This window comes from Pecten maximus, chromosome 16 (genome assembly GCF_902652985.1).
Source record: "Pecten maximus chromosome 16, xPecMax1.1, whole genome shotgun sequence".
Taxonomy (NCBI): Eukaryota; Metazoa; Mollusca; class Bivalvia; order Pectinida; family Pectinidae; genus Pecten; species Pecten maximus.
Window position 1 is genome coordinate 35,369,772 of NC_047030.1, and position 25,711 is coordinate 35,395,482.

At 37.2% G+C, this 25,711-nt stretch overlaps 1 protein-coding gene across 9 annotated transcripts in view; it reads left to right on the forward strand.

The window, feature by feature from the left end:
* Positions 1-25,711, forward strand: part of LOC117345301 (pleckstrin homology domain-containing family G member 5-like) — a 91,984-nt gene that overhangs the window by 48,773 nt on the left and 17,500 nt on the right. Inside the window, exon 1 of one of the 9 annotated variants that reach the window (XM_033908366.1) lies at positions 1,774-2,309. The exons of 7 other annotated variants lie outside the window; for them this stretch is intronic. In XM_033908366.1, the coding sequence (XP_033764257.1) occupies positions 2,199-2,309 (111 nt within the window). In that variant the 5' untranslated portion in view covers positions 1,774-2,198. Of the gene's footprint in view, positions 1-1,773; positions 2,310-22,055; positions 23,420-25,711 lie in introns of those variants that run through there. One more of the 9 variants, XM_033908367.1, reaches the window with a different exon arrangement.

Genomic DNA, 25,711 nt, shown 5'->3' on the forward strand with positions numbered 1-25,711 from the left:
GTATGCTATTTTCTTTACATTGTTCTCATAGTACAAAAGTTTTTGGTTGTAAGAAAATTATACATGTAGACCAGTTTGACCTATATTGATGTAAGTTTGATGAATTGGTGACAATTTGAGAATGTTTGTTTTTATAAATCTCAAGTAATTGAAATGATAATGTAAATTATTTTCGAATAAATAAATTCAAATGCTTGTAAGTTAATTAAGATGCACAGCTGAAGAGTGGTATGACTTTCGGACCATATTTCATGAGTGGTTTCAACATTTTGATTTCCTCATTTTGGTGGTCAATACTTATAACCTCTAAAATGCTTCCCTTGTCATGGCTTTGTGAATGAAACTTTAGAATCATGAAGTTATTGAATTCTCATCTTTCTTGACTCTCTGTCTTTTAGTTAATGAAGAATATTGTTTCTGTGCTTTAACAAATTTGACCCCTGTGACCTTTATTAGGGACCAAAACCATTCCCCTCTAAGGTCACTTTCAGGGACCAAAACCAGTCCCCCTTTAAGGTCACTTTTAGAGACCAAAACCGGTCCTCTCTAAGGTCACTTTCAGGGACCAAAACCAGTCCCCTCTAAGGTCACTTTTAGGGACCAAAACCAGTCCCCCTCTAAGGTCACTTTTAGGGACCAAAACCAGTCCCCTCTAAGGTCACTTTTAGGGACCAAAACCAGTCCCCCTTTAAGGTCACTTTTAGGGACCAAAACCAGTCCCCATTTAAGGTCACTTTTAGAGACCAAAACCGGTCCCCTTTAAGGTCACTTTTAGGGACCAAAACCGGTCCCCTCTAAGGTCACTTTTAGGGACCAAAACCGGCCCTCTCTAAGGTCACTTTTAGGGACCAAAACCAGCCCCCTCTAAGGTCACTTTTAGGGACCAAAACCAGCCCTCTCTAAGGTCACTTTTAGAGACCAAAACCGGTCCCCTTTAAGGTCACTTTTAGGGACCAAAACCAGTCCCCTCTAAGGTCACTTTTAGGGACCAAAACCAGTCCCCTCTAAGGTCACTTTAGTGACCAAAACCAGTCCTCCTTTAAGGCCACTTTTAGTGACCAAAACCAGTCCTCCTTTAAGGTCACTTTTAGGGACCAAAACTAGTCCCCCTCTAAGGTCACTTTTAGTGACCAAAACCAGTCCCTTCTAAGGTCACTTTTAGGGACCAAAACCAGTCCCATCTAAGGTCACTTTTTACGTCCCGAAAATGAAACTGGACTAATTCCAGTCCCATTTAAGGTCACTTTTAATGGCCATGAAAATGTATACAAAGAATAATTGTCTACAAAGTACCAGGGACCCACATTATATATTAAATAATCAATACATGTAGGTACCACCATTGTTTTATAATAAATCCACCACTACGCGGACCCCATGGTTATAATACGTAGATATATTATTGTCTACACACAATAACCTTGTACACAGAGTGAACAAGAAGCTGGTCAGTGGTTTTTTGAAACAGAAACACTTCAAAGGCACAAACTTTCAACTGTAAGTTTAATTTATAGTCGATAAATAATAAAACTGCCGACACCAAGCCAATCAAAGGCGACCTTGTATCTGTAAATGCCGGCTGCCTCATGGTGTCAAGGGCAGATATTATGCAAACTGGAAAGGCTGGTAGCACTACCCGGGGTAGCTGGCACTTTCAAGCGTGCTGGTCGGACAAACAATTTCTTCCTGTTCTATACAAAGCGGTGTGACACAGGAAACTTAGTGTGGTTGGTTGTAGGACGGCTGGCTCAGGTGAGCTAACGAGTCATTACTGCTGTGTAGTGTTATAAAGGTAGAACTGACAAGATCGATGTAGTAGTATAGGGTATATATATGTATACATATATACATGGATACATTCAGACAGTACAGGGCCGACTAAAGGTGTGTAGGGGGGGAGACATCACAGAGCTATGTTGAGGAGGAAACACAAAACAATAGTGCTGTACCGGAAATTTCCAGTTAGTAGGGCCTGAATCGTCCTTGGGGACTTGATGTAAATTTTACCTATGTGTATAGACACTACAGCAATAACATATACTGGCTGTATCGCTGTAACAGAAATGAGATGCGGATTCAGAACATGTTCACCTGGAGGAAATTTTAATACCTGCGTGTGAATGCTTTTCAAAGTGCTATGTGTGTGATCGTCATTACGGATTTATACATCGTATGAAATTTTCCCCCCGAAGATAGCCATGATTCCCAGTACTGTTGAGGTTAAGAGGCGGTCTCTAAAACCCCTCCGGGACCCTGTGTATAGGCGGTCATGGCCTCTCGCGCCGCAAAACCTGCACAAGAGTCTCAAGGTAAATATTAGAGGTCATGTTGACATGCTAATCAAATTTTAATTACACTTTTTGAAAAAAAAATTCTTCACTTAAAGCTGTGAATTTTCTGTCGGTCACTTCTATGACAATCAATTTTGCTATATTCATAAACAGTAATCAATCCAGTATTTTACGTTTGTTATAAATTAAATGATTAATAAGGAGTGTTGTTTCTCTGCATACTTTTTATGATTTGAATAAAATCCTTATTCAGTTTTTTTTAGCTATCATATCAATCAGTCACGTTGGATTTTCATCCATCACTGACGCCTCGAGAATCCCGTGTGAATTGTTACAAATTTTCATATTTATTTTCTAGTGCAAAGAAATCTTGGAAAATCACTGCAACTACATACAACATACCGTATTTATTTTCTAGTGTAAAGAAATCTCGGACAATCACTGCAACTACATACAACATACCGTATTTATTTTCTAGTGCAAAGAAATCTGGGAAAATCACAAAATCCTGCAACTACATATATATTAATTTTCTATCGCTAAAAAAAATTCTCATCTACATGTTACTTACATCAGTAGGTATATAGGTAACTGATGATTTATTTATGTGTATATTTATTTTCTAGTGCATCAGAAAAAAAAAATCTCTGAGTCTCATAGGCAGGTTACAAACGTAGATATATGTAGGTATAGATTATGTGACAGATAAAGACATATTACACAACTGAAATTGTCAGAAAATCGTGGGATGAATTATTAGTATTCTGTAAAAAGGTACGTTTAGTTTAGTATACATTCAAAGGAAGTACATTGACACGACTTCAGGTGACCTGACTGATGTACATACTAATGATGATAAAGACTGTACCTAAAGTTTTCGTAAGATGTTAAGGATCTTTAGTTCACCGTCTAGATTTCCAGGTCATTCGTACAGAAAGGTCTCAATGACAGAAATTGTTTTCTCAAGATCTGATGTAGAATTGCTTTTTCAGCTGAAACTGTTCTCACATAAAGAAAGAGAAAAATATTTCCTGGATCAAGTAACTTTTTAAGCAAGATTTGAGAAGATAAACTTTAGTTTCCCATGGGTCTGTATAGTCAACATTGAGTCTGTTGTGAACATGATAAATTTCTGGTTAAAACACGCCAAACTAACTGTTGTGTATACCTTGTTTAATATGTAAGTGTGTTTGAGGGTTTATATACACAAAATGTTTCCGTCAAAACGAGGCCTGTTATCTCTGATGTGACCGTCTGGTCACTTTCAATGTTTCTTCAGAGTGCTATTCACTTCCTCCACTTAACTTTCTTCAAACAAATTTTATCACCTGTATACAGGTGAAAATGTCGTTATCACAGGTAGACTATCAAAGGTGTAACAACTTAGAACAGTAGCTGGCTATGTAGATCAAACAGGGTGTGTTCTAGTACAGTCTCATGTTTACTGGTCTCAAATTCCTGCCCTTTTTTGGGCCCTTATAGAAGTCACTATCTGTCTGAAGTAGGAATATAACACAGTTATCTGCCCTTGTTTGTGCCCCTCACTGATACAGGTATATAACACAGTTATCTGCCCTTGTTTAGGCCCTTATAGAGGTCACTTTATGTCTGAAGAAGGAATATAACACAGTTATCTGCCCTTGTTTGTGCCCTTCACTGATACAGGTTTATAACACAGTTATCTGCCCATGTTTGGGCCCTTAAAGAGGTCACAATCTATCCAAAGTAGGAATATAACAGTTATCTGCCCTTGTTTGGGCCTTTATAAAGGTTACTATCTGTCTGAAGTAGGAATATAACACAGTTATCTGCCCTTGTTTGGGCCCCTGACTGATATAGGTATATAACACAGTTACCTGCTCTTGTTTGTGTCCTGACTGACGTAGGTATATAACTGTTATCTGCCCTTGTGTGTGCCCCTGACTGACGTAGGTATATAACAGTTATCTGCCCTTGTCTGTGTCCTGACTGATGTAGTTATATAACAGAGTTATCTGCCCTTGTTTGTGTCCTGACTGACGTAGGTATATAACACAGTTATCTGCCCTTGTTTGTGTCCTGACTGACGTAGATAAATGTCGTAGTTTGATAAGACACACCTATAGATATGATATATAATGAGAGTGTATATTAGGAGTGGGTGGACCATTCACATCTCCATTATATATATGGGTCGAGATCCTGTTCCTACCCCAATTGTACCGGCCACCGACAGTCTGAATTCCGACCTGTTAATATGACTAACACAGATTTCATTTCATATAAAAACATACAGGTGGATTTGATTTTAAAGTATTACATCAAGGATTGGAAAATACAAGTATAATAAGATAATTTTAAGAAAACCACCCAGAACCTCTTGTGTCTAAGAGAATTTTATAACTGGATATGTAAACAGGATTATTAGAAATGGCGATTACTAGAAAGGTATGTATACAGTAATATGTTATTCAAGTTTAAAAAAGACTTTCTCTAATAATCCTTTATATTATGTACGTTTCTGTTTTAATAGATTATTATTTTCAGTTGGTTGTTATGTTTATAGAAAAATTACCATTATATGTTGGTTGTTGTGTTTATAGACATAAATATCGTTATAAGTGGGCGTGGTCGATATTATCAGGTATCATCAACACATTGTTTGTTTACATTTTGCCTTTGTCCTTCCAAACCAATTGATGGTCAATATATATTACTGTCCAGGATGAAAACCTGCGAAAATTGAAACACATTTCTTGGATACAGTTATTATACCGTGTGGTGATTTGCCAATAACATGCCCACCTGGTGTGGCCACCGCCACAAATTATTGATATGTGTAATATACACACACCTGGAACGAGTCAGAAACATCACGTCTGAACTTATTGATGGAACGGATCACCTGTGTTATACAGGATTAAAATGGCTCGATGGAGATTAAATTGAAAATGTGGGTTTTAAATCCAGGAATGTCTTTATTAGAGTAGATGTATTTCTGCATTCTTAAAATTAAAAAAATCGGAAATTGAAAATAATTGCTTATTCTTGGAGAACATGGGATTGAAGAATTAAGCTTTCAATATCCTTAAATTGGGGCAATTCTTTTTTAAAATTGGCTTCTTGGATGGGAAGTGCATTCTCTACTTCTAACAATGTCGTATCGATAATTGATTATTTGTCTGGAAGATTGGGAGGATAGATGAAGTTATAATTAGTTTCAGGTTTACTTGAAGTTATAGACATTGCCAGGTTTGCTTGAAGTTATAGTCAGTTTCAGATTCACTTGGTTAAGTTATAGCCGGTCCAGATTTAATTGAAGTTATAGTCTGTTTTAGATTTATATAAAATTCTACGAAAAAAATGTCTATTACGGCAAAGTTCATATTTTATCGATTTTTCCAGTGGAAGCATTCTGTAATATTTTGATGCACCTTTTTAGGTCATCTGACGCATAGGTTCAGGATAGCATATAGCCATCGTGCTTCGTCAGTACTGCACTGTCTGTAAACTTTTCCCATTTCAAACTTCTTCTCAAGTTCAACCAGTGAGATTCAGCTCAAACATACCTGAAATGATCCCCAGATGGTCCTGACCAAATGTTGTTATTTTTTAACAGAATACTTTCTGAGATGACTAATTGGCTTGAAAATATGAAAATTTAAAAATAGTCTTTTTTTGATAAAATCTTTTGTCTCAATGTACAGTAAAGGACCTGAGGTCTCCCTTCTAGGGGAGGTCGGTTATAGATCCTAAAGGACCTGAGGTCTCCCTTCTAGGGGAGGTCAGTTATAGATCCTAAAGGGCCTGAGGTCTCCGTTCTAGGGGAGGTCAGTTATAGATCCTTAAGGACCTGATGTCTCCGTTCTAGGGGAGGTCAGTTATAGATCCTAAAGGACCTGAGGACTCCGTTCTAGGGGAGGTCAGTTATAGATCCTAAAGGACCTGAGGTCTCTAGGGGAGGTCAGTTATAGATCCTAAAGGACCTGAGGTCTCCGTTCTAGGGGAGGTCAGTTATAGATCCTAAAGGACCTGAGGTCTCCGTTCTAGGGGAGGTCAGTTATAGATCCTAAAGGACCTGAGGTCTCCGTTCTAGGGAAGGTCAGTTATAGATCCTAAAGGACCTGGGGTCTCTGTTCTAGGGGAGGTCAGGATCCTAAAGGACCTGAGGTCTCCGTTCTAGGGGAGGTCAGTTATAGATCCTAAAGGACCTGAGGTCTCCGTTCTAGGGGAGGTCAGTTATAGATCCTAAAGGGCCTGAGGTCTCCGTTCTAGGGGAGGTCAGTTATAGATCCTAAAGGACCTGAAGTCTCCGTTCTAGGGGAGGTCAGTTATAGATCCTAAAGGACCTGAGGTCTCCGTTCTAGGGGAGGTCAGTTATAGATCCTAAAGGACCTGAGGTCTCCGTTCTAGGGGAGGTCAGTTATAGATCCTAAAGGGCCTGAGGTCTCTAGGGGAGGTCAGTTATAGATCCTAAAGGACCTGAGGTCTCTGTTCTAGGGGAGGTCGGTTATAGATCCTAAAGGACCTGAGGTCTCCGTTCTAGGGGAGGTCAGTTATAAATCCTAAAGGGCCTGGGGTCTCCGTTCTAGGGGAGGTTGGTTATAAATCCTAAAGGACCTGAGGTCTCCATTCTAGGGGAGGTCAGTTATAAATCCTAAAGGACCTGAGGTCTCCGTTCTAGGGGAGGTCAGGATCCTAAAGGACCTGAGGTCAATATACTTCTCTAATATACTTGATAATTGTGGCGGCAGTTCATCCGTTACACCAACATTCTTCATATTTCTTACAAAATGTTGTTTGTAATACGTTACATTTGTAGTAGTCTGTGCTAATTCTGTCTAAAAACATGAATTCCAACTAGGGATTTTAATACTTCAATATCAATGATTTGCCAACATTTAATGTAAAACATTTGTAACCTATGTTATAATACCATAGCGTGACATGTTTGACTAGTAATCTTCAAGTCCAACACTCGTGGGTGTCCCGACAATTCGACCAATATCCCATCGTGTAGTACAAGATATTTTTATCCTACGTGACCAATTGTCCTCTATATTTCTTCGATTTGATCTATTTTATTTGATGTCTTGTCCTTTTATATGTTCCGTTAATTGTCTTTGTCCAGAAAATGCATTTGAATTTGCAGGGCTTTTTTATACTGGTTAGGGAAGGGGCCTTTTTGTCTCATTTTGGGAAGAAAATTGACGAAGTTGGGGGAATTTTTTTTTAGGAATTAACTGCAAATTTTGGGAATTTGGCTTAAAATATAAAATAATTTCAATTGGGAATGGGGCCCATTAACGGCGCCAAAAAGCCCTCAGAAAAAGCCCTGACTTGGATTGGTCATGCAGACCGGCCTAGCTGTGTTGAAATATTTATACAAACAATGAAATGGTTCCTGGGTACCATGTGGTTAAGGTTGGGATGAACTGGGATGTGTGGGCGAGGTACGTGTGTGTGGGTGTGTGGGTGTGTGTGTGTGTGTATACACGTGTATTATCAACTACAGTCGACCGGCGACCTGAACCATAACTAGTACATTAAGTCTCGAGCTTTAAGGATGGTGAAAAACGAGGATAATTTATTATATACCATTTCGCATATTAAACAGGCAATTGCATAAATATGTTTTTTATTCCTTAATAATTGTATCGTGTCATTCATTTTATACACAACGTCGTATAACTACTGTATACAGTGGAGGATAGATTTTACAGCGGCTTTCAAATACCTATTTACATATACAGAATTGATTTTTAAACAAACATGACAAGTTACTGTATAGATAATTCCTGGTAGATAAAGCCTGCGTTAGATGTGTACGATTTTTAAAGATCCGTCTTGGCTATATAAGCTTCTCATTGGGTTTTCTGTTAGAATATACATCTAGTTATATCCACCACACCATCACACCACAACCCCACCCCACCCCTCACCCTAACACCCACCACCCCCCACACCACAACCCCCCACCCCACCACACCACCATGTTACCCCCACCCCACCACACCACCACGTTTCCCCCACCCAACCCCATCCCCACGGTAGTTAGGTTTTGGTCCCTCAAGACTTATTACAGGATAAATACGGCACAACAAACATAAATGTGTACTTTAATATGGGGAGACAGAAATGTGTACTTTAAAATGGGGAGACAGAAACGTGTACTTTAATATGGGGAGACAGAATCGTGTACTTTAACATGGGGAGACAGAAACATGTACTTTAATATGGGGAGACAGAAACATGTACTTTAATATGGGGAGACAGAAACGTGTACTTTAATATGGGGAGACAGAAATGTGTACTTTAATATGGGGAGACAGAAACGTGTACTTTAACATGGGGAGACAGAAATGTGTACTTTAATATGGGGAGACAGAAACATGTACTTTAATATGGGGAGACAGAAATGTGTACTTTAACATGGGGAGACAGAAACATGTACTTTAATATGGGGAGACAGAAACGTGTACTTTAATATGGGGAGACAGAAACATGTACTTTAATATGGGGAGACAGAAATGTGTACTTTAACATGGGGAGACAGAATCGTGTACTTTAATATGGGGAGACAGAAACATGTACTTTAACATGGGGAGACAGAGTTGTCTACAGACACAGGTATGCATGTGTTCTCACCTGTCCTATGACAAAATGTATGTGTTACATAATTAATTAATTAACAGATTCGTTATTGTAACAGAAAAGAAATCCCCGGAATATTACCTGCTACGTTTTCTGTCGCCTGACATTTATCGGCGTTGATATACAATAAAATACTTACTGGCTTTTTGTTCTTGACAGCTGTAGATATTATTACGGTCATAAAAAATGACACAAATGTTTCATAGTTGACAAATTTTCTATTTCATAAGTGTTGTCAGACAACCAATAGAAAACTCCTATCTGTCATAGATTTCAGTTTTGCTACTCTGTGATCACAAAAGGTCGAAATTTATAATATTTGATGCCGAGTCATTTGACTTATTTTCTAGTTATTTTTAAACTCAAGGTTGTAATAGAATGTTTGAAATGACCTTATTAATTTTAAAATATGGCAACAATGATTTATTAATGACACATTTCACCAACATTCTTAACTAGCAAGCCAACTGTCATGTCTAGGAGTTATGTGTGAATCATGTGCCGCATGTTTAATTCAGAATATTTTAATACATGTAGAATGAATATTAGTGGGGTCCTGCGATAGTCTGTAAAACAACGGACTAACAGGCCGAATAGATCCCTTCCTGTGGTAATTTGTTTTTCTGGAGACGTCTGGTGACATTAAATCCACCCATTTATAGGACATTAAGAAAAAAAATTGAGATCGTAAAGATAATTTTTGGTTGGAGAGTTAATGCCAGTGAGATATTTTTAGGAAAGATACAATTCGCTTACTAAGACTTCCTTGTAATAGCGGCCATCTTTGATTTATACAGTCGGTAAAGTCCTTAAGTTTTTATTGTTCTTTAAAAGGCCTTTAATTTACTTTCCGTATTGAAAAGTCTTCTTGAAAAGTCCTTGAACAGGTGATGATGTCATTCACAGAGAAAGGAGGAAATTTGCTTCCAATTTAAAAATGAGGTGACCTTGTGATGGGGGGGGGGGGGGGGACAAATGTAGGTCAAATCCGATGAGAAGTCACAATCCCAAATGAGCTATACAAGATCTGTATGTGCCTGCAAACTTCACATTGAAATGTTAAACTGATATGTTTCTGAATGTTGGATTTAGAATGAATGTCATGTCCAAACAATCGGGCTGCCTGACCAAAGCTATTTCATTCCCAGTCCAATTGTTTATAAAACACTGCTTTAGTTTATTTCTGTATTTCATGAGAACAAGTAATCAAAACCTCTTTGGCTGAGCTTTTTTTTTAATACGCTTGACTGATTTTGCTCTGTATACCCGAGATGCATTTTTATGGCCTAGCCTATCATTAGCTTGAAAAAAAATAATTTCATCCAATTTAATTTGAGAATGTAAGATTTAAAAAAAAAAAAAAAAAAAAAAAATTAAGCAACCCCACCTTTATCTATTCTAATCTTCTCCAGATTTGGTTTATAAAAATTTTTAATAGACTATTTAATGTTTGGGAAATTTATAGCAGAAATTTTATAAAGTGAACTGTGCTGTTGTTGAACAACAGTGTACTTGTTACTCTGACACATAAACTTATTGGTTGTGGCCTGTTGTTTATCGTGACTCGCTACCGATCGACATTGTTGATCTGCCCTAGTCATCGATTAGTTTTGTAGCTGTTAAATGTACAACAATTGACCATTTTGTTTACCTGGTGTTAGAGCTAGGGGAGGGATGGGGGGAAGTGAGGCTTTATTTACCCAATAATCTAATTAGTGTACAGGTATATTTGGACATTTTGTTTACCTGGTGTGAGAGCTAGGGGAGGGATGGGGGAAAGTGAGGCTTTATTTACCCAATAATCTAATTAGTGTACAGGTATATTTGGACATTTTGTTTACCTGGTGTTAGAGCTAGGGGAGGGATGGGGGAAAGTGAGGCTTTATTTACCCAATAATCTAATTAGTGTACAGGTATATTTGGACATTTTGTTTACCTGGTGTGAGAGCTAGGGGAGGGATGGGGGAAAGTGAGGCTTTATTTACCCAATAATCTAATTAGTGTACAGGTATATTTGGACATTTTGTTTACCTGGTGTGAGAGCTAGGGGAGGGATGGGGGAAAGTGAGGCTTTATTTACCCAATAATCTAATTAGTGTACAGGTATATTTGGACATTTTGTTTACCTGGTGTGTAGAGCTAGGGGAGGGATGGGGGGAAAGCGAGGCTTTATTTACCCAATAATCTAATTAGTGTACAGGTATATTTGGACATTTTGTTTACCTGGTGTGAGAGCTAGGGGAGGGATGGGGGAAAGCGAGGACTTTATTTACCCAATAATCTAATTAGTGTACAGGTATATTTGGACATTTTGTTTACCTGGTGTGAGAGCTAGGGGAGGGATGGGGGAAAAGCGAGACTTTATTTACCCAATAATCTAATTAGTGTACAGGTATATTTGGACATTTTGTTTACCTGGTGTGTGAGCTAGGGGAGGGATGGGGGGAAAGTGAGGCTTTATTTACCCAATAATCTAATTAGTGTACAGGTATATTTGGACATTTTGTTTACCTGGTGTGAGAGCTAGGGGAGGGATGGGGGAAAGTGAGGCTTTATTTACCCAATAATCTAATTAGTGTACAGGTATATTTGGACATTTTGTTTACCTGGTGTGAGAGCTAGGGGAGGGATGGGGGAAAAGCAAGACTTTATTTACCCAATAATCTAATTAGTGTACAGGTATATTTGGACATTTTGTTTACCTGGTGTGTGAGCTAGGGGAGGGATGGGAGAAAAGCTAGACTTTATTTACCCAATAATCTAATTAGTGTACAGGTATATTTGGACATTTTGTTTACCTGGTGTGAGAGCTAGGGGAGGGATGGGGGAAAAGCAAGACTTTATTTACCCAATAATCTAATTAGTGTACAGGTATATTTGGACATTTTGTTTACCTGGTGTGAGAGCTAGGGGAGGGATGGGGGAAAAGCTAGACTTTATTTACCCAATAATCTAATTAGTGTACAGGTATATTTGGACATTTTGTTTACCTGGTGTGTGAGCTAGGGGAGGGATGGGGAAAAGCTAGACTTTATTTACCCAATAATCTAATTAGTGTACAGGTATATTTGGACATTTTGTTTACCTGGTGTGAGAGCTAGGGGAGGGATGGGGGGAAAAGCAAGACTTTATTTACCCAATAATCTAATTAGTGTACAGGTATATTTGGACATTTTGTTTACCTGGTGTGAGAGCTAGGGGAGGGATGGGGGAAAGTGAGACTTTATTTACCCAATAATCTAATTAGTGTACAGGTATATTTGGACATTTTGTTTACCTGGTGTGAGAGCTAGGGGAGGGATGGGAGAGAAGCAAGACTTTATTTACCCAATAATCTAATTAGTGTACAGGTATATTTGGACATTTTGTTTACCTGGTGTGTGAGCTAGGGGAGGGATGGGGGAAAAGCGAGACTTTATTTACCCAATAATCTAATTAGTGTACAGGTATATTTGGACATTTTGTTTACCTGGTGTGTGAGCTAGGGGAGGGATGGGGGAAAGTGAGGCTTTATTTACCCAATAATCTAATTAGTGTACAGGTATATTTGGACATTTTGTTTACTTGGTGTGAGAGCTAGGGGAGGGATGGGGGAAAGCGAGACTTTATTTACCCAATAATCTAATTAGTGTACAGGTATATTTGGACATTTTGTGTACCTGGTGTGTGAGCTAGGGGAGGGATGGGGGAAAAGCAAGACTTTATTTACCCAATAATCTAATTAGTGTACAGGTATATTTGGACATTTTGTTTACCTGGTGTGAGAGCTAGGGGAGGGATGGGGGGAAAAGCAAGACTTTATTTACCCAATAATCTAATTAGTGTACAGGTATATTTGGACATTTTGTTTACCTGGTGTGTGAGCTAGGGGAGGGATGGGGGAAAGTGAGGCTTTATTTACCCAATAATCTGATTAGTGTACAGGTATATTTGGACATTTTGTTTACCTGGTGTTAGAGCTAGGGGAGGGATGGGGGAAAAGCGAGACTTTATTTACCCAATAATCTAATTAGTGTACAGGTATATTTGGACATTTTGTTTACCTGGTGTGTGAGCTAGGGGAGGGATGGGGGAAAAGTGAGGCTTTATTTACCCAATAATCTAATTAGTGTACAGGTATATTTGGACATTTTGTTTACCTGGTGTGAGAGCTAGGGGAGGGATGGGGGGAAAGCGAGACTTTATTTACCCAATAATCTAATTAGTGTACAGGTATATTTGGACATTTTGTTTACCTGGTGTGTGAGCTAGGGGAGGGATGGGGGAAAAGCAAGACTTTATTTACCCAATAATCTAATTAGTGTACAGGCATATTTGGACATTTTGTTTACCTGGTGTGTGAGCTAGGGGAGGGATGGGGGAAAAGCAAGACTTTATTTACCCAATAATCTAATTAGTGTACAGGTATATTTGGACATTTTGTTTACCTGGTGTTAGAGCTAGGGGAGGGATGGGGGAAAAGCAAGACTTTATTTACCCAATAATCTAATTAGTGTACAGGTATATTTGGACATTTTGTTTACCTGGTGTGAGAGCTAGGGGAGGGATGGGGGGAAAAGCGAGACTTTATTTACCCAATAATCTAATTAGTGTACAGGTATATTTGGACATTTTGTTTACCTGGTGTGTGAGCTAGGGGAGGGATGGGGGGAAAGCAAGACTTTATTTACCCAATAATCTAATTAGTGTACAGGTATATTTGGACATTTTGTTTACCTGGTGTGAGAGCTAGGGGAGGGATGGGGGGAAAAGCGAGACTTTATTTACCCAATAATCTAATTAGTGTACAGGTATATTTGGACATTTTGTTTACCTGATGTGTGAGAGCTAGGGGAGGGATGGGGGAAAAGCAAGACTTTATTTACCCAATAATCTAATTAGTGTACAGGTATATTTGGACATTTTGTTTACCTGGTGTGTGAGCTAGGGGAGGGATGGGGGAAAGTGAGGCTTTATTTACCCAATAATCTAATTAGTGTACAGGTATATTTGGACATTTTGTTTACCTGGTGTGAGAGCTAGGGGAGGGATGGGGGGAAAGCGAGACTTTATTTACCCAATAATCTAATTAGTGTACAGGTATATTTGGACATTTTGTTTACCTGGTGTGTGAGCTAGGGGAGGGATGGGGGAAAGTGAGGCTTTATTTACCCAATAATCTAATTAGTGTACAGGTATATTTGGACATTTTGTTTACCTGGTGTGAGAGCTAGGGGAGGGATGGGGGGAAAGCGAGACTTTATTTACCCAATAATCTAATTAGTGTACAGGTATATTTGGACATTTTGTTTACCTGGTGTGAGAGCTAGGGGAGGGATGGGGGAAAGCGAGACTTTATTTACCCAATAATCTAATTAGTGTACAGGTATATTTGGACATTTTGTTTACCTGGTGTGAGAGCTAGGGGAGGGATGGGGGGAAAAGCGAGACTTTATTTACCCAATAATCTAATTAGTGTACAGGTATATTTGGACATTTTGTTTACCTGATGTGTGAGAGCTAGGGGAGGGATGGGGAAAAAGCAAGACTTTATTTACCCAATAATCTAATTAGTGTACAGGTATATTTGGACATTTTGTTTACCTGGTGTGTGAGCTAGGGGAGGGATGGGGGAAAAGCGAGACTTTATTTACCCAATAATCTAATTAGTGTACAGGTATATTTGGACATTTTGTTTACCTGGTGTGTGAGCTAGGGGAGGGATGGGGGGAAAGCGAGACTTTATTTACCCAATAATCTAATTAGTGTACAGGTATATTTGGACATTTTGTTTACCTGGTGTGAGAGCTAGGGGAGGGATGGGGGAAAAGCAAGACTTTATTTACCCAATAATCTAATTAGTGTACAGGTATATTTGGACATTTTGTTTACCTGGTGTGAGAGCTAGGGGAGGGATGGGGGAAAAGCAAGACTTTATTTACCCAATAATCTAATTAGTGTACAGGTATATTTGGACATTTTGTTTACCTGGTGTGTGAGCTAGGGGAGGGATGGGGGAAAAGCGAGACTTTATTTACCCAATAATCTAATTAGTGTACAGGTATATTTGGACATTTTGTTTACCTGGTGTGTGAGCTAGGGGAGGGATGGGGGAAAAGCGAGACTTTATTTACCCAATAATCTAATTAGTGTACAGGTATATTTGGACATTTTGTTTACCTGGTGTGAGAGCTAGGGGAGGGATGGGGGAAAAGCAAGACTTTATTTACCCAATAATCTAATTAGTGTACAGGTATATTTGGACATTTTGTTTACCTGGTGTGAGAGCTAGGGGAGGGATGGGGAAAAGTGAGGCTTTATTTACCCAATAATCTAATTAGTGTACAGGTATATTTGGACATTTTGTTTACCTGGTGTGTGAGCTAGGGGAGGGATGGGGGGAAAGCTAGACTTTCTTTACCCAATAATCTAATTAGTGTACAGGTATATTTGGACATTTTGTTTACCTGATGTGAGAGCTAGGGGAGGGATGGGGGAAAGCGAGACTTTATTTACCCAATAATCTAATTAGTGTACAGGTATATTTGGACATTTTAGTTCAGTAGATGTAAATGGCCCGGTATTTTCCAAAGTTTGACTTCAAATTTTCCCAATCAGAAAATGTACACCAGCAAAAATGTATTTTACTTAGTCTTTGTGTCGAATAATTACTCTGAATTAAAAAGTTTGACAATGTGGATCTTATAGAGACCTGTTAAAGAGAAGAAGAAAAAAAAAGAAAAAAAATGGAGTAACCTGTTGTGAATTTTTATTTTCCACAGTAACATGATTAAAAACATATATATATATATCACATCTGAGAATTTTTTTTCTTTTTTTTTTTTCAGAAATCATAAAAAAAAATTATTTTTTTTTAATTCCAGAAATTTGATATCTATAGTTGGATAAATTCAAAGTGACCAGTTTTTAACTTTTTACTGTTTGAGGAAGATTAATTGGCTCAATAAAAAGTTAATCTATGGGAGTTAATCGGAAGAAAATGCTATCTTAAAATTTTCACAAAATGTTTCAAAATTTGGCGATGAAACATCATTCTTATATATAATACAGTTTAAACTGTTCCAGTTATATAGTTATTTTGTAGCTCTTCGGTCCAGGAAAGGCCGTATCGACATGCATCATTTGACTCTGCTAACAGAGCCATAATTTTGTTTCCCTATTGGACACACTTAACATATTTATGTTTTAAAGATGACTGTAATTTTCTTTTCCCACTCGGCACGCCGAGCACAGTTAAGTTTGAGTATATAAACCATTGTGTCTGGATGAGGCACGACGCACATGAGTATTTTCTCAAGCTCGGTGACTGGTGATAATGTTACCGTTCTAGATGTAAAAACGTCACCCAAAGTTAATTGTGCATATGCATAGAACCATGAATAACTTTGGTATAGAAGTTATTGATGGAAAATAATACACAAAATGTTGAATTAAGAATCAGGGGAGACAATTTCGGATTCTAAACCATATATGAACAAGAGGCATGCTAGAATTTATACTGATTTAGAGTGAATTTTACATATTGATATTTCGTTCTGTATTTTAATCCCAAGGCTTACACATAATTTTTACTGTGGGCGGGGAATGTTCTTAGTAAGTGGTACGTTGAAATGGTACTTAGGTTAGGATTTTAACTCATTCAGACATGGGTGGATTTACCATACAGGCTTGGGGGCTTTTTGCTGAATAAATACGGTACTGTATCCGTTTCCTACCCTAAATACTCTGTTTCTTTATTGACAAAGGGAGACAATGCTTTATTCAATGAACAATAAATGCTTTTTAAAAAATGCTGATCAGGTTTAGACATGGATCATCTACATTGTCATTGAAACATTTATTGCAAAAAAAAAAAAAAAAAAAAACAGTTTAATGTTACACAATCTTGAGGCAGTTATCCAGACAAAAGAGTTCAATATTCATTCAAAAATTTGAAGTCAGTTTAAAAATACCACAGTGTATACAAACAGCTTTACCACCCAGTGTTAAATCTTTGTTTGCTGAATTTATTTCCCCCCATTTACTGGCAAGGTCAATTTGAAGTTGGGGTCTCCTTGTAGTAGCTGGTGGCTACCTCACTATGGGAGGTCCATCACATGATTTCCGGAGCAGTAAGTGTGAAGTGTCTTACCCAATGACGTCACAGGATGGTTTGTAGTAGACAAACCCAAACAAATCTGTGATTTTGGCTTCCTGAGAAAAAAAAAAAAAATGCCCTGAGAGGTAATTGAACTACAATCCTTTACTTGCAATAGTCTGATGTTCTAGTCATGGAGATATCATGGCTCCTGTTACAATCTACTGGACAGGTGAAGATTAGATAGTAACTGTTAAGTGTGTCGGTTGTCGGTCAATTGCTTGTATTGATTGATACAGTTAGGTGTTACGTAAGGCTCTATGAACACAATAGAGGCGTGGTATTACATTCCTCTCATCTGTCGCCTGCTCCAGTCGTACGGGGGTCAGGCCGTAGTTAAGGATCAGGGTCGCGGAGTTCAGCCATTGTTTAGGTAAAAGCTGGTTCAGGAGATTGGATGTAATATGATGTAAGATATTGTGCTCGGTTTTTATTGCTGACCTTTTTACCTGTCCATACCTCGTTAAAGGTGTGTGGTAATGCAAATTATCACCTGTTCTTACTAATACCCTGAATTGACCTCTGACTGATAGACAGATATCATAACAGGTAAATTAGACTTTTACCAGTGTTCCTGGCCACTACAATAATTGTACATGACTTCAAACTCTCTGGACATTGTTTGTTATTTTTATTTATTTATCTTTATAAAGTTGTTCACTTTGATTGATCAAATAGGTCTCGCCATCAGTTATTGAATTATTTAAAAAAAAAAAAAAAAAAGGGAATAAAAGGGGGGGGGGGGAGGGGGACATTTCAAAAATTTACAAACTTTCTTATTTTATAGATTTTTTTCTATCTTGTTTTCTTAGCATTTCGTTCAAACAAGGAATAAAATGTGTGAGTTCAGGATGTCAGTCTCACCTGGTGAGGTTGATAGAATGATAAGAGTCGTCAACTCTCAAGTAAATATGAATAGAATGGTGAGAGTCGTCAACTCTCAAGTAAATATGAATAGAATGGCGAGAGTCGTCAACTCTCAAGTAAATTTTAATACAAACTATCATTTCTGTAGGCTAGGTCTGAAAAAATCCATTCCTTATGGCAGGATATGAACATTATATAACCCCTCCTTAATTGTTGAAGGATGATCTTTAAGGGTTCTCACCTTGTGCAGAGATCCTAAATGAACCATTGTTTTGAATGGGTCGGCAAAATGTGAGTCTGCTTTTTAGAGGGATCTTAAGTGACCCTCACTCGGCTGTGTTATCTTTTATGAGGCCCCTTTCTTGTAGAGGGATCTTAAGTGACCCTCACTCGGCCGTGTGATCTTTTATGAGGCCCCTTTCTTATAGAGGGGTCTTAAGTGACCCCTTACTCGGCCGTGTTATCTTTTATGAGGCCCCTTTCTTATAGAGGGATCTTAAGTGACCCTCACTCAGCCGTGTGATCTTTTATGAGGCCCCTTTCTTGTAGAGGGATCTTAAGTGACCCCTTACTCGGCCGTGTTACCTTTTATGGGGCCCCTTTCTTATAGAGGGGTCTTAAGTGACCCTCACTCGGCCGTGTTATCTTTTATGAGGCCCCTTTCTTATAGAGGGGTCTTTTTGGACCTCTTCTCCACATGTAGGTCGTTACTTTTGGTCACTTCTGAAAGAAGGGTCTTTAAAGACCCCTTTTCAAAGTAAAGGAATTTTAAGGGGCCTATCTTTGTAGAGGTTCTTTAGGGACTCGATCTTGTTTAGTGATGCCTGATTATACAGGACCATGTTAGTATCAGGGAACATGACAGAGCAGATCTTCCCGGCCCACTGAGTGACCCCGCATATATTACAGCGGTATTGGGGTACATCGGCTTTATAACGAGCAGTATTTAACCTCAGCGGTCGGGTACTGGGGTACATCGTCATGATAATGGCCGTTATTAAAACTAATCCACGTCACAATTCAATCAATGGATCATAAAGAGATCCGAGACAAGAGGCCAAGACGTGGCTTCTGTGGCTGAGTGACTTTTGTCCTTAGTAGTGTACATAATTACTTCATCACTATAAAGAGTATTCGGGCGCATTCTTTACATAAATGAGACGTTCTGTATCAGGGGAGGGTCTTGTGGTATCGCCCAGCCATTGACTGTAGTTAACACGGCGACGAGTGCCGTAAAAGTACCTCTGACATTCCGAGATTGATAAAGGTCCGCGGATGTCTTTGGCTTTGTTTGTTACCTAGCTGTAGTACAAGTATCCGACTTAAATATTTACTGTCTTTCACTTCCTTCTTCCTGTCTTTAAATGTTTGTCTGATTGTCTTCTCAAGTCTTGAGTGTTTCTTCTTCCTTTAAGATAACTGTCAATTCTTAAACTTGATTGATAGAACCTCATCTCGGACTTCCCCATCCATCCCGACTAGTCTTTCTCCGCCCCCTGTCCTAAAAGGATGGAAAAATTTTGTTAAAGAAATTTCAATTTTAATCCTCAAATGTTTTCCTGTGGAGTCTTTGCTACCAATGACTCTCCTGTTAAAATGATTCTCTAATTCAGGCCAGGCTTGAAAGGAATGTCAATTTCTCTAAGGTTTGTGTATGTATGTTGTGCTTTCGGCTTGCAATTCCTTGTTTTTTTGTAAATTTGACACCATTTTCTGCAGTGTAAATATATTTTTTTGACTACTGGTGTTTTACGAGGTTTTATAATTAATAGGTTTGTTTACCAGGGGGATCACGGTGTTTAAATAAAAACCTGTTAGCCAGGTGGTTTTGGAGATTAAAGATTTCCTCGGTCGAAATATAAAGATTATATCATGATGTAAGTAATTATGTGCCTTTTAAGGACTGGCCAACCGTGCTACAGTTCAGCTGTAGATATATAAAGTGTGGTTGGCTTAAGAATAATACCACCAAATTTAACAACAGATCTGGGCTTATTGAAGAAATTTTGAAGCATTTTAAGTTATCAGGCTATCATGATTAGTGTGGATTTGAGAACTAGTCATAATCAAAGGGTAAATTTTTTTTTTTTTTTTTTTTCACAATTAGAAAAACAACATCATAAACCTACAAATATATATATCGGCATAATTAATACTTGCTTAAAAGGCAAAACAAGTTAGTATAAACTATAAACCATATTTATCAAATCACATGATAGTTAACTCTGGCTTGTCAGTTGATTAAATGCTTACAAATGCTATTTCAATGTTTGTCCTGTGGTAAGTCCACCCAATTAGTCAAATTTACTACAGGACAAATATGGTTACATATTTTGTCATTTTTGGGGAAGTTAGGATTTCAAATAAAAAAAATAATTTTTTTTTTGGAACTTAAAACAAAGGTAACACTGCATCTGTAGGAATGCAGAAACTTTATAGATGAATAAAAATAAACATTTCTTTATTTATAGACTGAAAAACATTTTGATCGCTGTTGCCTTAATGCTTTTCAAGGTTTACTTGACAGCGAAGTTGTCACTGACGTCAATATCATCATCAAAGATTTGTACGTTTATAAGTCAATAATTATATAGCTTTACATTCCAATCCTCGCTGTTAAATCCCAGCTAAGAATTATAGATGGCATAATGGCAACTAGATCACAGGAGTTATCTCCCTTTATGGTAGATTTTAAGGTGTCTCGGTACGGAGTTTCGCCACAAAGTTATAACTTGCCAAGGGAGATAATTTACTATTTCATTGTTTTTTCCTCTGTGATTAAGAAACCATACCATATTCACAAATCTAATAAAACAAAGCTTCATTCTAAACTGAGTAATTATATATACTTAGCAAACTAAAAACGTTTTTTGATTATCTCACGTAGATCAAAGTATTGGGGCCAAAAGGGGCCATATTGACTATCGAATTTCAATAATTATTGTCTTGGTCAATCTGAGATAAGCTTACAGTCTCGTATACAACACATTTAATGGTCATGTTAAGGAGAAGGGGATTGTTGAATTCTTCGTCTCTGTACCACAAATCTTGTTCGACTCTCATCATCATCATACTTGCACTTTAGTGGTCATTAATCAAGAGAAATTTTATAAAGCTCCCATTTTACCTATTTTTATTTTTGAACCATTAATTACACACACTGTTTACCGGGAATGGTTTCGGGAATTATATCTACGTGAACCTCTCCTCACTTTGTATCAATTATTTAATAATATTGTTGACAGGCATTTAAAAAGATTGCCAATTTATTTTATATCCTGTTAATTCAGTAAACGTCTAAACACGGATCTTTGTTATTTAACAGCTACAATGAGACTTCAAGTCGTCCGAGTATTTGACATGAATTTAATATATACTAGTATCGGGTAAATATTTATACCGTCGGTACACTGATATCATTTGTAAATTTGCCAGAATTAAGTTCATTTTAATTATCTCTAATTCGTTGGTGTGATTTTGGTCAATGTAGAAGGGCAAGCAGTGCTAATAAAGGACTAACAATATTTTTCCAAAAAGTTTTAATTTTTAATCGAGATCCGAAGCTGTGAGGTGATGATCATCTAATTAGACAATTAACACTCATTTAAATAGATGTGATGAAATAATGAAAATGTATTAACAATGAATTTTTTTTTTTTTTTTTTCTCTCTCTCTCTCCAGCTTGTACTAAATAATATCACATGAAATGATATTAACCATGCCTTAATAAAGCTTTTATTATAAAAGCAATATGATGTTTGTAATATTGATCCTTTTTTTCATAAAGCTAATCTCTTCTCTTTCATATAACCGTTTTCTATCTTGATGTAGATTTTAATTAAAAATCTTTTGTTTGTAATTTGTCATTTCATTGTCTTAACGCTGGAATCATTGTCTTTAGAAAAAAAAAAAAAAAAAACCTGGCAGACAAGACGGTACTGATACGCTCGTTTGAAAAAGATTTTTAGATTATAACCAATGATAACATCATATCGGCCTGAAATCTGTATACAGTGATATGTTACGATCTTACACAAATACACAACGGTCTGTCCCCGAGTTTCTTTATCCAGGTGACAACCACAACATAATACTTATGTTACGTCCACAAATATACCTTTATTCCAATAACAAAAATTAAATCGTCTTAAATCTCGTGGGGTCACGACAGTGTGCAGAATTCAAGTACGAAAATGGGGTCAGAGGTCATGCTAAGGTTCATTTGGTCTGGAAATCTTGATCCTGGTATATTGCTTAAGATCTCGATCAACGTATTGTGTAGTGTGTTTACCTAGCTTATGTACTCCTAATTCCATATGCTGTATTGTAGTCCACCCATTATTTGTTTTCCTTCTTTAACCTCAGGTTTTAGATGTTCCAGTTGAACGTTATAGGTGTAAAGTATTTTACGACCAGATTGAGCTACAACATCTTATATCACAGTCGTAATTCGTCCGTTCATAGTTTCGCTACATTACTATACTTACTTTTAAAAGCCTTTTCACGACTGTTGGACTATTTGGTGAAGTTTGAATTTTTTTGTGTTTGATTCACGACAAATTGACCTTCAATATTCTTCAATTGTATTTTTGGCCTATGGATTAGCACTAAGATCTAGTTGTGAGTGCATTTGGAGATATCGTAACTTCAGAAGAGCTTTTGGAGTAATCGTAATTTCACACCAGCGCTTGGAGATATCCTCAATATTAGTCGAGTAGTCCTGGAGAATTGGTATTTGGTCTTGATGGAAATATCATTTAATTTAAATTTAACTAGCAGGACTCCGTTTTTCACAAATTGGTGAACCTGTTAATGTGGATTTAGCTTCGTAAGTTTCCGACTATAGTGTATTTTCAGATCTGACCATTGAAAACCAACAACCTATGGAATATATTCGGACATGTTCTTTGTCCAAGGTGGCTTGGAATGGTTTTTCTCCAGAATTTAATAGCTAAAAGTGAAAACATGTAAAAAGTAAAAATTCTTGAATTGCCAACCGCTGCGTTTCATTTCCAGAGGATTTGGATAAATAAGTGTTGTATGTATGACAGTTTTCTGATGATTTCGTTGAAAATTATCGGAATGATGGATGAAGAATTTTACCTCGGATTTCTGTTTTCTTGCATCAAATGGAAAGATGACCAATTACTTGGAAATTAAAAACTGTTAATTCTAAAATATAAAGTATTACTAAATGGAGTAAATTCTCAGTTGTTCGTGAATACATTAGCAGAAAATTTTTGTTTTTTTTCGTCATTTGATGTACAAGCAAACCTGCTTCAATATACTTCAACTATGACCTGCTTCAAGCTACATAGCTTCAACCTACGACCTGGAGAAGGGTCGTTACCTGTCGTGAAATCTTTTATGTCTGATGTACATTTTGAGAGCGTCGTGAAATTTCAGATAGTGTGATATATTTAAGTACGTAACCAGAATGAGATTCCTCCCCAGGTCGGAACCTGTTCTCATAGCCGGAGTTAAAGAAAAGGTTGGTTATTACATCAAATATAAATCTTATATACTTAAGTATGTAACCAGAATGAGAATCTCCCCAGATCGGAACCTCACGGTTCTATTAGCCAGATCTAGTTAAAGAAAAGGTTGGTTATTACATAAAATAAAAATCTTATATACTTAAGTATGTAACCAGAATGAGAATCTCCCCAGATCAGAACCTCACGGTTCTCATAGCCAGAGTTAAAGAAAAGGTTGGTTATTACATAAAATAAAAATGTTAGCTGTCTTTTAAATGTTCAAAGTTGTGTAAGAGTAATATAAGATACTAATTTTCAAGATAGTTGTCACTCAAGATCATAAACTCTTGCACTAATAGTGATTTGTATTTGAGCTAGAGACTTAATTTAGGCGATCACAGTTATAATTAAGGTGGTGAAATACTCGCCTTTCACCTAGCTGACCAGGGATTGATAATATCCTTGAGCGGATCCGAAAGGGTATAGGGTTTGCCTGCCAGACCACGATGGTTTTCTCTGGCACTCTAGTTTCATTCCACATAAAAACCTGAATCAACTACATCCATCCAGGCAACAAGATTGGCTAATATCAGTTGATAGAACTTGTTTCGCAATTTTCCTTAAAAAAATAAAGTTTAAAAGTCTAATAAAGATTTAAAAACATTTTTATTAAACTTCCAAACTCTGTACTATATCACAATACTTTTTTGAATTCTTTTGTGTAATAAAAATAATTAACTTAAATTCTTTTACAACAATGGCGAAAAAAAACAAGTTATACAGACTTATATTGAACATGTCTTTTTGGCTGGATGGAAGCGCGCGAGGGGTCTTGATGTGGGAGGAAACCGGAGTACCCGGGGAAAACCCACGTGGTCGGTCAGGTGACCCCATACCTTTTCACGTCCTATTGCAGAATCGAGCCCCAGGGCCGAGGGGAAAGTCAAGTGTTTTGCCACTGTGCCACCCGATCACTCTTTTGTGAAAGGAGGTGGGTGTTGCAGTTAAGAAGCTAGCATACAGCCTTAAATGAAATCTACTGCTTCATTCACGATGTGAGAACACTGAGCAAATGTTCTGGTCCTGCTAAGATGCAGAGTAAGCTGAAAGAGATTTTTTTCTTCCCTGTTAGTGAGTTCCAAACACACTCATCACATATACACAGAATTTAATGTGGTGAAACTAGGTCAAATATTTTCAATGGAAAAATTATAGTGAATGTCTGAAGAAAATATGTTTATTTACTAGGTTCACATATTTGCATTCAATTAGCCATTTCAGGGTGTTAAAATGTAGAAATTGGCAGGTATTTGTGTATTAAACGTGGGTATACAACTTGTCACGGTACATAATTCACAAGTGCCAGTAAATTTTATAGTTAAGCTGTACTTATCCTACAAACCCCCATACTTAAATGTGTTGTGATGTTGTTCTGCGGGATTTAAAACGAAAATATGTCATTATAAATTCCTATCGCTGCAGGAAATATTAATTGAAATCTTTGCCTACTGAATATTTCCAGTGAATTTCACTACAGTGACATTTTGGCTGTTGTACTCGTTCATGCTGTTTCACTATACAATAATTGATCTTTGACTATTAATTCCGTCAGAATATATATCATTTCTCATTAGAAATTTCTTACTGTTAAATAGATTTCAAACCATGGTTAGTTTATTCTCTTACGATAATTGAGAATCCATTTCATAGAAAAATATTGTTTAACTTGGACACTTGGCTGTCTTTTGGTATAATATGGCTAAATTTATTATGTTTGGCAGGTAATTTATAAGTTATGCAGTTCAATGGATCAGTTGAAATGAATTTAATGTTGTCGTCCAAAAACAATCGGGGACATGGTAAAACCACAATGATGAATTAAAAGCGCTATCTGGAGCCTAATTTTATAGATATATTTGTTGTTATATAAAAAGCGCTATCTGGAGCCTAATTTTATAGATATATTTGTTGTTATATTAAAAGCGCTATCTGGAGCCTAATTTTATAGATATATTTGTTGTTATATTAAAAGCGCTATCTGGAGCCTAATTTTATAGATATATTTGTTGTTTCGATTTTGCATCTAGATAAATACATTATATATATGACTTTTAACTCTCCAAACATCATTGTCTTTATCCTGCTGTGTACTTTTCTGTCATTGACATCAATGTTACTTTTCCACACACAGTGTCCACATCAATGTTACTTTTCCACACAGTGTCCACATCAATGTTACTTTTCTATGCGGAGTATCCACATCAATGTTACTATTCATAGCCAGAAACATGACAATGTTCCCAGTT